Genomic DNA, 15,623 nt, shown 5'->3' with positions numbered 1-15,623 from the left:
TGGCCGAATAACATCGTCACGGTAGTGATCCGCGGGTTTTATAGAAGCGGCGGTGGGATAGCGCGCCGTGTTGTTTTTCCATGTTATTGTCCTCTGATGTTACCGTTGGGACGCTCTTGGGGCCGATCGGTGTCGGTGAAAAACGATTCGTCTCCATTTGAAGCGGCTGTCCTACATACGCAATGAGGTTCCTGGAGTCCTGAAATATACGCGCCCACGCGAAAGGGGGTGACTTCGTGCGCCGACCATTTTCATTAATTCTTTCAGGCCGGCCTTCCTCTATCGATTCTTTCGCGCGTAGAGAGACATTCAAGAATGATCCTTTGAATGTCTTTTTTTTTTAATATTTCCTTTTTTGTTCATTGAGCGGATGTGTGTGAGGATGACTTGAGTGAGAAAGAGGGATCAAGGCTGACTTGAAAGAGAAAGATGCAGAAATACGGAAAGAGAGATCGTCTCCTCTTTTCTGTCGGGAAACCTTATTAGAGCCGGCAATTAAAATCTCGCGCTCGTCTATTTCCAAGACTTACAACGGCAATATTCTTCGTAATTTCTACCTCGCATTTCTCCCAGGCAGTTTTCGTACCCCACGCGGCGTAGCAAATAGCACACCGTCCGACGATTAATCTTGGATTTAACTTGTCGTGACTTAATTCAGGCGATCAATGAGCTTGCGCGCTCCCTTCGTATATATAAAAGCACCGGATCGCCCGGGCGTACCCGGCATTATCGTGCGGAGGATGCGAGAAGGAGAGTCTCACATTTCTCGACACCGCTGTCGTTCATTGACTAATACTTGTAAGATATCCAACTTGTGAAACTCGAGCGCGTTCGTTTGGAGATTTTGAAAGGCGGGCGTAGATAGGTAGGCAACGCTGTTGTTCGAGGAAACACATGCGTGTACGTAGCCAATACAGTGCGAGGCGCGCGCAATTAGGGAGGGCGGCGCACATGTACGACCGTGGTTTTTCAGTGAGATCCAAGTGGACGAGTCACTCGTCCTACGTACGCGCACTTTTAATACTCGTCAAAGCAAACAAACGTCCGCTTCATACTTTTTTGTCACGATGCGGTAGACACACGAGCACTTGCATCTGCCGAATGCGCGCCTCGCACGAAAAATCTTCCCACGTGACTATTCGGTGACTGCACAAAACGAGGCTGTGGATACACGTGCTTTGTTGCGGCGATCGTCGGCTCAATTATCTCGCGATCTTTTCGCGAGCTTTTCGGAGAAAGCCGAATGTGCTGGCACGCGCGCTAGGTGCGCGAAAGAGGCGGAGAAGGTGGATCGCTTTGTAAACTCTCTCGCCCTGACGAAGCCCAGAACACCTCCGAGGGGGCTGACGTTGCGCGATATAAACACTACAGCGAGAACTTGGCTATTCTCGGGATATGCGAAAGGCTACCCCGTTTCCTGGCAAACGAGGCCAACTTTTGCTGGATGATCGGCCGTTCGAACGATATATCGCCCGCGAAGGTTTGTCCAAATTCAGTCGCAAAAGAATTCGATTTTCTCCATTTTTCATGCATTCGGGTCGCTTAACGTGCAACAAATCTGTCGAGCCCAACGAGAGAGAGAGAAAGAGAGAGAGAGAGAGAGAGAGAGAGAGAGAGAGATAATTTAGTGTAGCCTCTCTCAAAAACTAATTCCCGCTGTGAAATGGAGCGTGTAAAGAATTGTTTTGGGGTAGAATGCTTGACACGGAACGTGTCGACGAAACGTCGGACATTCCGGCCTGCTAAATACGCCGGCGAGATACTTGGAATATTTATCACACGCGCGTTGTATGTTCAAATCTCTCGTACAACTATTCGCATTTATCGTCGCATTTATACGCCGATTTTTCACGCAACGTGGAGATCTCGATCGAATTTTGTCGAAACAATTTGACGTTTACAAAAAAGATACATCCGAGAAAATTGTTGACTCGGGTAACGAGGCTTCGTCGTCGTCGGAGGAAGAGAAAGAGCTGTCTGAAATGTTTACGATGAAGCTACAGCAAAGACTTCAACTATTAACATTCTCAATGTCTCGCGGACGTGCGCGCTAATATAGTGCCACTCGTTGCGATAAACAAACGGCTCGTCAATCGTCCCGGTAATATCGATAGCTCACGTACAATATACAAAACCGACAATGTCGTCTTCTCGACTGACTCGTTGGCGACACGGATATCGACGTCGTCGTGAAGACAGTCTCGCAAATATTTAGTCTTGACCAAGTTCCTGACGGTAACAACTACGCCGGTTAATTTAACCAAGTTTAACCAATCGGCCAGAGTAATATTTTAACATACAACTGCTTGCCTGTTGCGATCAACGATTAATTAGTCTGGCTGAATTGGAAATTTCCTGGCCGTTTAATCGCAACATTTATCCCCAATTTTTTGCCAATGTAAAATCGTATCATGAGGGGAGCGACCGATAAGTCGAGAAAATTGGAGATATTTTCTTTACGCGACAGATCTTTCTTTCTCTTTTCGGTACATGTATCCGACACGCTACACGGGATCAAGTACTGGCGCCAGAGTATCCACGAAATCTGAAACCGACTGCTCTATACAATGAGTCTTAAGCCCGTAATGGAGCGGCGGAATGGATGTCAGGGAAAGTGAGAGGAAAAGGTGGACTTCCTCTCTTGAGAGCTCGAGTACAAGAGAGGGATTATTAGAGATTATCCCCGCAATATTATTTTGTCGTTTTTTTTACCATTCTTCACCATTTTTTTACCATTCTTTACTAAATTCTTCATTATTTTATCTCTTACATTTCAACCAATATTTGTTTTCATTCACATCATCGAGTCGTGCACGAGAGAACAATTGCAGAATCGAGAGAGAAATTTTTCGCGAATAATCTACAGGAAGATTTACAAAAAATGAATCCCATCGTGTGTCGTTATAGTACATCGTTTATTGTTAGCGATACTTTATACATTTTTATAACGATAAATGCTTTATACAAAATTTTACAAAGACTCTTACCTACTGCTCTCTAATTAACGACGCTTCCAAATTATTGCATTTTAATTACAACTCAATTATGTGTCGTTCTGTTTACAAAAAGTTTCGTCAATAAAATAATATTCTTTGGTTCGTAGTAGTAATATCGATCGCTGTAGAGAGAAAGAAATTCTATGTACATACGCATAATGATTATGTGAAACGTGTAATTATATATACATACGATTCTGTTCTTTTTACATTGAATAGAGTCACTTATTTCCCGATATAAGGCCGCGATTTCTAAATGATTTTTTTTCTTTTCTCTAAAAATTTGGAAATTTCACAAATGCGGAGACAATGATATAAATGGCTTTCTATTGTTTCCCAACAATTTCGTTTTATTTTCTTCCTTCGTTCGATATTTTTCATGAGACATCTCTAAAAGACAAACGTGGCAGACGTTAAATCACGGCTCGCATCTTTTCGACGTTCAGTAGTAACGTCAGTCGCAAAAAAAAGGGAGGAAAAAAGAGTAAATATAAACTTGGGGCGATATTTTGTGAAATGTCGCGGATATGTTTTGACAGAAGTGACTCCCATGTATTTTATTGCATCTGGCTGGTCGGTGATTCTTGTTTCAATTCGAGGGCCCACATGTGCTGCGGCCATCCCGTTCGTCCTTTGCTCTTCGTTGACTCTTCGTGGCCGAGATTCGAGGCGGATTGCAAACATGACTCATTCTACGGGAGAACAGAGATATGTAACAACTAGAGTCTCCGCGATAAATTCACCTTGTCGTTGCAATGTCGGGCCGATCGAATGTGTAGGAGTGAAAATGGAAAAAATGATGACAAATTCGAACATAAAGGACGAGTTGACCGTGAGTGAAAATTACGGTGACGCTCGGAGGAGAAAAAGTCTAAGTGGGCGGTGAAATGATCGCGGAAAATGAAGAAAGCCACAAAATGCTGGGGTTCGGGGGAATTCGATTGTTTCGGAGTGCCGGGGCAGGAAACCATCGAATTCCTTTTGTCCGTCTTTAATGACACTTCCTATTAAATCCTCCGAAGAGCATTGATCTCTCGGCGGGAACTTCGGCGGAGAACGCGCGTCTCCAGTGAAAATTAATCCGATTGCGTGTGTTCTTTCTAATCCTTTTTTTTCTCCTCCAAGTGAAAGATTGCCTTTGCAATCTAAAGAAATTGCCTCATTGAGTATCATGTTTAAACTTCTTCTCGGCAAGTAAAAATTCCAAGACAAAATGACTATACGACGAGCCTTGCTCTATCGTCGGGGGATTTTTGTTTCTTTACGCAATAATGACCGCGTGAGAATGCAACGTGGTGCATTTTCTAACGAATCTCTCGAGGCACGTTGATGGCTTTAAGGTCGGGTTCTCAAGCCAGCACAGGCCAATCAAAGAGGCGAATGTTTACGTTGGCGCGACAACACTTACAAAAGCGCATTCTTCAGGGAAGATTTAGGAAAGTCTACGGGAATGGTGTCACATTTATCCCGAACGACAACTTTGGCGGTCGCATAGCTCTCAAAATTGTTTCTTAAAAGAGCTTTAGAAGAGAATAATTCACAAGTAAGTCACGACAAGTAATTCACCTGATTGGGTTGAGCCACTTTGTTCCTCCTGCCGTTGGAAAGGATCTCCGCGCGGAAGGTCTGTGGCTCCTCTCCCTCGTCACTCTCCAGAACCGCCATGAGATATCCGATATACGACGCTGCTAGTCTCAGGGTTTTGATTTTCGAAAGCTTGGTGTCCGCCGGCACGTTCGGTATGCAATCTCTCAAATCGGCAAAAGCGTTGTTTATACTCTGCGTGCGTCTCCTTTCCTTTTTATTGGCGGTATTCCTCCTCTTCGGCCTGGGCGCGACGCCACCCTCGCGCGCTACATTCTGATGAAGATGTTGCTGAAGAGAAGCTACGACACCGACTGCCTGCTGCTGGCTGACTTGTGCATATTCGTGCTCGCGTCTGTGACTAGGCTGGTGATGATGGTGATGATGATGCAGATGATGGGGCGATGTTTCCTGCTGCTGGGAATACTGCAGGGTGGCATAATGCTGACTAGCCGATGGATACTGCTGCGAATAACTCGGTTCCTGTATACCGATCTCCTCGATCAGGGGTGGCGTCGAAGCGGTGGGACTACCCGCTCCAGAACTGTCCCCCGAGATACCGGAATCGGCGCCCCAATACGTCGACTGGCTATCGGCGTCGGGAACGCCGAGAGGTCCTGCGGCAGAAATGATGCGTTTCAGTACGATCGCAGGTGACTCGATCGTGCAGGCGATCGATCGAGCTGCGAATTTTCAAGGAAGCTCGAATTATTTCGCGGCATCTTCCCGCGACCGAGAGAAGAGATCGAGGGAATATTCGTGCTCTCTGTAATTTTGTGCAAAACATTTGCGTATCGGTGGCTTGTTGCAAGTTTTGTGTTAAATTTTTAATATATCCCTGTGTCAATTTTACATATGTTATCTCAACATTTGTTTGCTGTGCATCGATATTCAACGTGTGTTAACACATTTTATGTTTCAATGTCGATTAATGTATTCATTTTATGTCATATAGACATGATATTTGTGTTACTTTTCAACATATTCAACAGATTAACTTTGTGTTAAATTAACAGAAAAATTTGAACAGATGGTTTGGGACATGTGAAATGCGTTAAATTTAACATATTTTTATTTTTTATTTGTGTGTGTGTGTGTGTGTGTATTGATCAGGTCCTCGTATTTGCCGTAATATTGCATCTATCATATCGCAATGAACTTTTGTCCTACGTTTCTAGCCATATCCTCAAAATCACTTCCCCATAAAATATGCTCGTTTCCCGGCCTGTTAGTTGACGTGCCAAGACAATATAATAAGTAAAAGCCTTTTCAGCAGTTTGCGTTGGAATTTATTAAAATGTCATATACATATGCATGCATATGTGCGCATACCCTTCCCTCCTGACATACGCACAACCCGTCAAAAGAGATCGATGATAGGGTATCAATGCACTAATTTACATAAACTGTTACATTAAATGCAAAACACGCATCGCTTGTGTGTGGTAAATATGCTTGAATATATATATAGCATTTTCATAAGAATTTTACATGTATATGTATATCCCTTTTTCGAGATAATTACGTTTCACAACTAGTAATTCAACATTTCTTTCATCGAGCGGCATACTATTAGCGCGGTATTCTTCTTTCATCGTTAGACAGTTGTAACGATACGGTGCGAATTAACGAAGGTAAGTAGTGATAAGAGAGACGAAAATAAGGTCAATCTACCAAACTGGAAAATCGAGTTTCGCCATCGCAGAATTTTTCTATCCTCGAACTTATGTAAAGCAAATTATTTTTAGACGTGCGTGCGTTATTATGTATTGGAAGTATTTGATATTCGTTACGATCGCAAAATTATGACGCACCATAACATAAGGAAAGAGCAAAAAGGACAAAAGAATGTCCTAAATTCGGCGTATATATATATATATATGACTTTTCCTTCCGTGTGCAATTGAATGGAGAAAAATAAAACTAATGTTTAAATTCCACAACTCTCCTATGTTTTCGCTAAGTATATCGCTCGTTCGTTCCAGATCGACTTTTCTTTTATTAATCTGAGAAATGTTTAATTAGCTTCTTTCGATGCAATCAAATGATTCTCGTTGACGAAGCTATCGGGGAATTTCTCCTCGGAGTATCTATTAATCGGAATTTCATCGCTCGTGATACTCACCGTAGGGAAGCTGAGTAACATAATTGTAGGGTTGATGCCATTGCGGGTAGTACTCCGCTTGTGCCTCGTATCCACCGAGCATGATCGGTCAGGTTCTTCCAACTTGTCGTTGACACTCGTTGTTCGATCACACTCTAACCGCACCGTCCTTCACCAAGCTCACTCTTCGCAACGTGAATTGATTTCTCAATTCGATTGTCAGATTCAATTGTTATTCACGAGATCCAATTATGTTGGACCGTTGCATCTACCGTATTACATTACACGGTTAAAGGAATGAAACTCGTCATTTCAGATTTCCGTGGTAGATTAAAGGTAGTCCGTCAGTCTCGCCACCAAGATTAGACTTACCACTGACTACATTAATCTCATCGATCTGCCTTGCATTCGATCGCAGACGGGAGGCGCCTTCGCTCGAATCCTAGCTGCGAAGCACAAAGCTCGCGTGTATTTTGTCGCTCGATTTACTGCTCGTTGAACTTTATATGAACTGAATCGTTCCTGAGAGTCCGGCTACACCGAATCAGTCCGCCTCGCGATTTCGGACGTGCAGTCAAAGTGACACTGAGAAAGCGGAATTCGGTATGGTAGCGATCTCGCGTGGTGTGCGAGGCTGCCGCTCCGCACTTAGTCAGTGGTAGCAGCAGCAGCATCCGTATGAGTGGGTGTACTCGGAGGGGCCTGACCCGACAGGCGGAGTCCGGTCTAGTCTACGCCCCGGAGGGGAACCAGAATTCAATTAGTAAATTGAGGGAGCTTCGCCGACGGAGAAGTGGGGTATGATTTAGGGTATGACGCGCCGTCGGTGCTCCCCTCCGATTCACGACGTATCGCCATCACCGTGCTCGTCTTTTTGCCAATCGACGCGAACGCTCAGATGCCTCCCTATACGCGGTGTAATAATATTATTAGCCGCGATATCGAGCTGCGGACTGAAAATTCTCTCTCTCTCTCTCTCTCTCTCTCCATTTATCCTTGCTTGCCGTAAATTCGCCAGAGGAAACACCGTCGGGTAGGATCCTTTTCAACAATGTACACACCTTAAACTTGTATATTTGCGACGTTGAAGACAGCTCAACGGATAGTAATTACATCGACACGTGTGACGTACACGAGTAGCGTGGGTCATACCTACTTTTGGCTTCTTTCATCCAAACAGAGCAACCGCGAAAATATAATATCCGCCGGTGGATGTATCGACCCTTTGAGAAGAAGAACTACCGACAACGCGTTCCATGCGAGTTAAAAACGCAACCGGGAAGATCTTACAAAGAGACTTCCCCGAGAGCAGTGGTCCCGCGGGACTTTTCCCTGACAACCTGTTCGCATAAATAAGTCGCGACACCTGTTTCCTCCGTGTTCTTCCTTTTAACGACGGTGATTTTCCATACGGAGCTACGTTGCTCAATTAAGAAATACCCGCAACTTCCGACGTATGTTCTCAAACAAAATTATTGATCATGTCACAGAGTATGTGTATGTGGATCTCATGACAGTTGTAATAATTTTTCCATTTCCTTCTTCACGTTAATTTGTTGAACTACCTGCGCAATATTTGAATAAAAAAGAAAATGCATTATCTCCGCGCGATAAGGGCAGGCGTCTGGCGCTCGAGAGAAACCAGACGCCGGCGTGTAATAGCCGAATAATTATTCCTAGCTATCGGCCGTAAACTAGATTTATCTCGAGCATTTACCTCGATAAATGCCGGATTATAAAAGAGGAGAAGAAAAGGGAGATGTTACTCGAAAAAAATCGCATTCAGTGACAGCCCGAATAATTTCGTTCAGCACATGGCGAATCCTTGTCTCTCTTTCCGTTTTATCGGCTGATAGGAGATTATCGCGCATCCCCTCTTTCCGGCATTCTTCGATAATCTAGCCGTTTCTTTTCTCGGCCTCTGCTGGTAGATATCGGGGAAAATGATTGGTCGAGTGGCCGGCTGCCGGCATGCACCACAGGAACTTTTCTACAGGGTCGCCGGGGTGGTTCACCGTCAAAGGGAGAGGCCGCGATTGAAGGGGCCACTTATAGGACGAGTAATTTTTTCATGCCAGGCGACCGTAATTACCACGCGTTTCTCGTCAAACACTTTTACCGGGAGACAGGACAATTCTCGACGATGACATTTCTTTGAAAATTTAACCGAACACTCCGGACACTGAATTTCTCGCGAAATAAAGGCAGGGCGCGATTTGATTAATTATATCCTCGAGTGTCGCACGGTGTCTTTCGATCGCATTTAAAAACCAGTAAATCGCAGAATGTGATTATTATTATTATTATTATTATAATTAGTGCAATCAATCAAGTCGAGTGTAACAGCGATCGCTGACATCCTGAACTTTCTCCCTCTTCTCTCCTTCAGCCAACAAGCAGCCCTTTACTAAGGGCTGGGCGGGGGCAACCAAAGATCCTGGCGTTGCCGTTCGGCGGCAGGATGTGCGCAGGACGGTAAAAGTAGGGAAAGAGCGAGCGGCGTGGTGATAATCTTCCTTTGCGCCTGGCAGCTCCTCGCGATATCTATTAAGTAATAATCGCGATAGCGGGGGAGTGCGTGGAGGTCTGGCGTAGGGAAGATGCGCGACCCTCCGATTTCGTTCTCCTTGCCTCTCCGCCGTCATTTTGGTAGCCGGCTCGAAGCATTCCGAGACCTCAAGTGCGATATAATAATAATTAAGCTTTCAGCTCTATTTCTCGAACGTTTTAAAATAAACATCGCATGGAGTAAGATATAATAACGCAATAAAATTTCGAGCCTTTCAAAATTGCCGCATGATTCAATTGCGTTTTATCTGCCACATCCGTACATTTCTTACCTTCTAACCAAAATTTAATTCATAATAATTATGGTGCTTACTTGCTATTAATGTGTCTGTGTGTTACTTGCTATTAATATGTGTGAATACCGTATAATACATTTTCGGGTTCCTTGTGTATATATATATGAGACCTTAAATGAGACTCACCCCCGGTTACAGGGGTATAGAGACTACGAGGCAGGAATATAGCCGCTTTTGCGGTAGTAGGACGCAATCCAGAACATGTTCTAATCGCCTCTAATCATCTCAGGTCTCAGGAGCTGTGGAAAACCGCAGGATACCCGGTTTGTTTGGTCATTACTTTTGGTACGAAATCACGTTTGGGGAAGAACCTAACATTACCAAAATGTCCCCTCAGCTTTTTCACAAATTAAAACGGATCAAAAAGTAATTTACATTCCCGTATTTTATTTGTACTTTTGATATAATATAATGATACAATGCGATTATTCCGTTAAAGGAGAAGGTTTCACACTTTCAATGCATCACTACATTTACGAAAAATCGAGTCCGTAAGAAAATAGAAGCCTCTTCTTACACACCATTCGTCTCTAGCATATTTTTCAACTTGAACGTAACAGAACCCACGTATTAATTGCGTGACTCATTACTACTATTATATTGTTCGAAATAATCGAACCGCATTTACTAAATAATTTCAATCTTTCGACGCGAGAAAAATCGTGCGTGCAACGTGGTAAAGTATATGCCGAGAGAGTAGAATGTTGTTTAGAAAAAGAGTACACAAAGGTCGCGTGCCACCCTCGTGCGATCCAGAGATTTCCGGGCCTCGTATTGAACGTCGACACGTTCACTAATTATTATTTCCGCCGTTAAGTAGGCCCTTTCTTTCAGAAAGGAGCGGTAGACGTAAACAAGGAGGTAAACCGTGGTGTTCTGCGCTTTATCGGTGCACAGCTACCAGAATTTATTTATTTTTCCATCGCATGACACGTGGTGGTTCTTCTTTCCGTTCATTTCTCTTCACCCCTTCTTCCCCTCCCCTCTTTCCTCTCTCTTTCTCTCATACACCTCGTCTTGTCGAATCATCGAAATTTTCCGTATCTCGAAAAAAAAAAACACCAGGCGCGCGACAGATTAACGCGAATGGCGAATTTCACAAATTATTTAAATACGCCATTTCTCTAAAGAGTAAATCATGCTTTTTCTCTCAAAATCGGGAAAAATAATCTGTGCATCCGTATTACTTGCAAATCGAACGAGTAAGCAGAAATTGAATTTCATGTACAAGCACGTAGAAAATTTAAATTCGTTAATTATACGACCACTAGAAACCATCGCATTGATACCGATATACCGACACCGTTGTATATATTTTACAATTCTTGAATGTGTAAAATTTAAGAATTGCACGAAATTTTAATGAATTTCACTTTAGTCTCGTGATAAAAAATCGAATTAAAATTAAAAGAATGCCAATCTTTTCTCGGACGGAGGCAACTAACAAGTCGAGTCGATAAATATCGATCGGTTTTGACGGAAATTAATTTCACGACGCTTCTCTATTTCATCGCGCTTGACACCACGCTCATAGTAACGTAGTTTAACACGTAGTTTCATACGAACGTGACTTTTTTTAACCTACTAAAAAAGTCGGTACACGTTAAAAATTAATCTCCCTCTGCGATCAGCGGAAAAGTTAAACAGTAAATGATGAGCCGGAAAAGGGAGACCACGAAGCGGAAAAGAGGCGGCGGCTAGGTAGAGGCGGATGACGAGAGAGGGACAGAGGGGGTGAGAGAGAGAAGGAGAGGAAGAGAGAAATTCACAGGGGCCATGTGGCGTTTCACGAGATATCAAATCATACTATATGTACGCCATGCCGCCCCCTAAATATAGTTTATTGCGTTACCGAGTATTAATGGAGCTTCTATAGAAACGACAAAAACGGCCGCGAGCNTCTCTCTCTCTCTCTCTCTCTCTCTCTCTCTCTCTCTCTCTCTCTCTCTCTTCCGATACGGAAAACCGAAAATAGTGATCTGCGTCCTTCGAGAATGAGCCATCACAAACGCGAATACAAACTGTCTTGCAAAAAATGTTGCGGAAGTAGCGCCAGATTCTTCGTCGAAATCTGTCACGAGGAAAAGACAAAAGTCCCGTCAGTAGGCTTTCGAAACGCTCCTCCACCAAGAGAGATGAAATTAATAACGTCTAGTTTGCAAGCTGAAATGTGTGCCATCTGCGAAATCGCGTAGCGAGCAATCCTCTCTCGTGTGTGGTCCATCAGTCGTGTCGTCTAATATCTTGCAACGAAAACTCGGTGTGTAAACAACGGTCCACATTCACCTGATACTTTTACCCCATGAAATGGAAGGCCTCCCGAAGTATTATAATTAAATGACGATTGTGGGGAGAGAAGAGGGAAGGAGAGCGACGGGGGGACGCATCTGCACACGATCTTAATCGTTATTAGCAGGTTCCGAAGTCCTGCGACGGAAGATTAAATAAGAAAGAAGCGGTTAGGAAAACGCACCCGAAGAACGTGGGTGGTTGCTGCGTCGATGCTACGTTGGCTATAATCGCCCTTTGAGATATTCCCCGATACCGTGCATTTCCTCAAAGTCCGGGGGACTTTAATAAAGATTTCAGAGAATGATTTGAAATTTGAGAAATCGATCTTTTCACTTCACCTTTATGATATTTTCCCTTATCAGATTTTAATATAAATCTTTTAATATATCTTAAAATGTCGCAAACATGAAGGTATCGCGCTATAAAGAATATTGTCCTTTGATGCTGCAAACTCGATGTCGGAAAGAGAATATGAGAAAGGAAGGCGCACACCTGAAAAATTAATTAATGTTTATTTGCAAGGTATCGCAAAGAAGGAGAACTCTTTGTTGACATCGGGAGAGACTCAATGAAATTTGTTTGCGAGGGAAAACGCAGCAGTGGCGAACTAATTTTATCACGGGCGCGATCGAGCAGGATCGCCGTTTCGATCAAGATGGGTCGGCGGGCGAGCGCGATGATTCATCATGGATTCATCGTTTCCCCACAACGCAGCAAACAGATCCTTTTGCGATAGAATTCGTTCAATACGAATCAATCTCTCAGACCCAAAATGTCTCGAGCATAACTCTCGATAATCTTGGGATAAAATTATTCCTTTTACGAGAGCTGTAATTAGCGCCGAAACTGCCCGAAAGTGACACTGCAGTCGTGACTTGTTCAAAGCGATCGAAACTCCAGTGTTACGGATTCAAATAGTTTCATCTGTCCCTTTCCCAAGCTGTTGCTCTAGTAGAAGCGGCTCCCATTCCTTCCTTACCATCGATGTATCGTCCAAATTAGAGTTTGAAATAACGAAATATGTCGTCAACTCTTTTCCTCTCTCTCTGCAATCGGAATAATGACGACAGTGGAGCGAATGTAGCGATGTAACAAGATCGTCGTTAAATTAATCCTTTAATTAATCCTACAACTACTATTGAATTTGAAATACTATTTAACTAATTTATATTTAACCTTAAAATTGTTTCCATCTCTTCTTCACTCCACTAGAGATCAGATAGATATATTCTTGATAGGCTCGCGATAAATATTAATTAATTCGCAATTTTAACAATCGAATCATTGTTTGCCACGTGACGATTATTAATCCCGCCATTAGGTGTAACAAAGCTGACAGAATCAAAGAAGATGCGACGAACTCTCGACATGGATGAGAAGAAATACCCGGTTACGCCCTCGTTTCGTATTACTCGCTGAGATCGCTGTACCGGTGGGCGTCGATCGTTCGGATCCCTTACGTGTGTAACTTGACGCCTATTTTTATTTTTTTCCTTCTCTTTTCTCTCCTTTTTCTTCCTTTTGTTTTTTTTAACTGATCACTATGCTTTGGTCTTTCTCGACCAAAGCTCGATTGGTTCTTATTCGTTCGCCTCTGCCGCAAAAGGCTCGCAAAAGACCGAAAATAAGTGAGAAAAGATAACGAAGAGAAGACGACCGCCGTTTTCTCTCTCTCTCTCTCTTTCGCGCGCGCGCACATTAAAATCAAAGTTTTCCTCGCGCCCGTTGCCAAATTTTTCTTTGCGCACTTACGATTTACGAGTTTCTTCGACGTTCACGCGACGTGAAGAGGAAGCGAGGACAATCGTTCGGACGTAGGTAGCCGAAAAGCCTGTCCTCATGTGCAACCACTTGAACCTTTTTATAGGCGCCTCTCTTCGTATTTCACGCTCGCGCCGATTTGTCTCCACTTGTCCCTCTTTTCTTGGTCCATCTTGCCTGCTTGTCTGCCTGCCTGCCTACATAGACTGAATCTGAAAAACCTCAAACTTTGCATGTAGATTTTGCGGAGAAAAGAGACGGAAATAATCAAATGTCGATCATAGTTTTCCCAAGCGTAAATTGGATTTAAGAAATGGGAAATAATGACGCAGCTGAGAGGAGATGTATAATTATCGAAGATTAGTACATATATATATAAAAGGGGGAGAGAGAGAAAGAGAAAGGAAAACGTAGAAATAAGTACGTTGAAGAGTAATAAGTAGTAATAAAAATAATCTCGATAAAGATTAAAGATACGAGAAGTAGTACCACGCACTCTATAAAAAAGGAAAAAAAGCTGCTTGCTGCTTATTTTTCGACAACGTTTTCGGACAATGATAAAAATATAGGTCTACGACGATGCGATCGCTCTGAAAACAGCTGTCATTCGCAAAATACCGATCCTCAGGAAAAATCAACGCGTCCTATCGCGAGAAATTGTCCTCCTACGGAAATGCTCGCGTAGTGAGATCCGAAGGGAAAGAATTCCTCCATGTGCGCGCCAGATATCCTTCGCCAGCATGCACCCTTAATGTATATTGCGCCTCGTGCCAATGAAACAGGGACAAGCAGGAACGGAGGCAACATCGTCGACTCCATTGTCGCAGCACCTCCGGTTACATTTTATTGCAGGGCGCGAGACATCGTGCGCGACGCGTGCTGCTGGCTCCACAGCGAAAAGGAACATCCTGCGGCCGACATTCTCTAGCCGAACATCGGGTGTCATCGGGAATCAGGCTCCAAGGAGGTCGGCGCCAGTCGGCGAGCCCAAACTTTATCTTGTACGGATCGTTTCGCACAGGTTCCGACGGCTCTTTCGGCTTTGTGTTTCTTCTTCTTTTTTTCGAAATCGGAGAACACGTTGCGGAAGCAAGTCGTGACGCCGTGACACTTCCGTTCTCGTTCCCTCAAAATTGCGCGATTTTTCGTTGATCCGACCGCCCAAGATTCATAGATCGAAGGAACCTTTAAGCCGCGAAACAGACAGACAGACGACATACCCGTTATTAAATAATTCAACAGTTTTGCTCTTGTAAATATTTTCCACTTTTCTGTCCAATCTCTTTAACTTTTCGCTTGATCGATCCCATTTTATCCCGAATCGCGACAAACCAAACCGACCGTACATTCATAACACTAAATATCGTATCCGTCGCGGCTAAATATCCTGTACAATGCTTCTCTGTCGCTTCATTCATCCGTCGTGCATGCTAATAGCGCGTGAAAAAAAAAAGAACGAGAGAGAAACGGGAGAGGGGGGGAGGAGTGTTGTGGGAAAAATAGACAAATATCATCCCCCTGCCAGAGAGCAGCCGTAGTTACGTTTTCATTGCGGCAAAACGACGGGCACGCAGATGTCGACCACACGTTGTCTTTCGCCCCCGAGGATGACAATTCGGCGGATGAAATCGACTCTCTGTGTACGTCACCGCGGGGTGCCACCGGAACGACGCGTTTTCCTACCCCGGGCCCCCACCCACTCTCAATTTACGCAACGACGCGGCAAGCCGCCAATTCTTCCGCGATTACGAGAGATGCATTTGGAAAAACACCCGTCCGTGAACCGATCGCAACCCTTTGCGAAAGGGTGTCATTCGATGTACGAAGGATCGAGCGTTGGGACAATGCACAGCTCTGCTTGTCTGTGTGCCAAGTTAATTGAATACGCAGAAAGGCTAATTCCAAAGGGATCTGACACTACAGTTGATATCTTGATTAGTTCATCTAGTTCATCTGATTATATTCGTATTGACCGAAGAAAGAACGTTTCGTTCTTCGCATTGTTCTTACGAACAATGCGGA

At 43.9% G+C, this 15,623-nt stretch overlaps 1 protein-coding gene across 1 annotated transcript; it reads right to left on the bottom strand.

The window, feature by feature from the left end:
- Window positions 1-3,359: 3,359 nt before the first annotated feature.
- Window positions 3,360-6,787, bottom strand: LOC106744769 (heart- and neural crest derivatives-expressed protein 2-like). Its single transcript, XM_014619794.1, has 3 exons — window positions 6,706-6,787; window positions 4,563-5,197; window positions 3,360-3,688 (listed from the first exon to the last, which is right to left on the bottom strand). The coding sequence occupies exons 1-3, from the start codon at window positions 6,785-6,787 to the stop codon at window positions 3,554-3,556; spliced, it is 852 nt and encodes a 283-aa protein (XP_014475280.1). The 3' UTR covers window positions 3,360-3,553.
- Between the last annotated feature and the right edge of the window lie 8,836 nt (window positions 6,788-15,623).

The sequence above is a fragment of the Dinoponera quadriceps genome, unplaced genomic scaffold, assembly GCF_001313825.1.
Source record: "Dinoponera quadriceps isolate SergipeBrazil2010 unplaced genomic scaffold, ASM131382v1 scaffold120, whole genome shotgun sequence".
Classification (NCBI taxonomy): Eukaryota; Metazoa; Arthropoda; class Insecta; order Hymenoptera; family Formicidae; genus Dinoponera; species Dinoponera quadriceps.
Note: the sequence above shows the minus strand (reverse complement) of the source record. Positions and strands in the feature narration are given on the sequence as shown.

Excerpts from the sequence above, each read along its gene's own strand:
- LOC106744769 (XM_014619794.1), bottom strand. The coding sequence starts at position 6,787 with ATGCTCGGTGGATACGAGGCACAAGCGGAGTACTACCCGCAATGGCAT. Across the intron at positions 5,198-6,705 it reads TGTTACTCAGCTTCCCTACG|GACCTCTCGGCGTTCCCGAC; the intron begins GTGAGTATCACG and ends TTTCTGCCGCAG. Across the intron at positions 3,689-4,562 it reads AAGTGGCTCAACCCAATCAG|AATGAGTCATGTTTGCAATC; the intron begins GTGAATTACTTG and ends GTTCTCCCGTAG.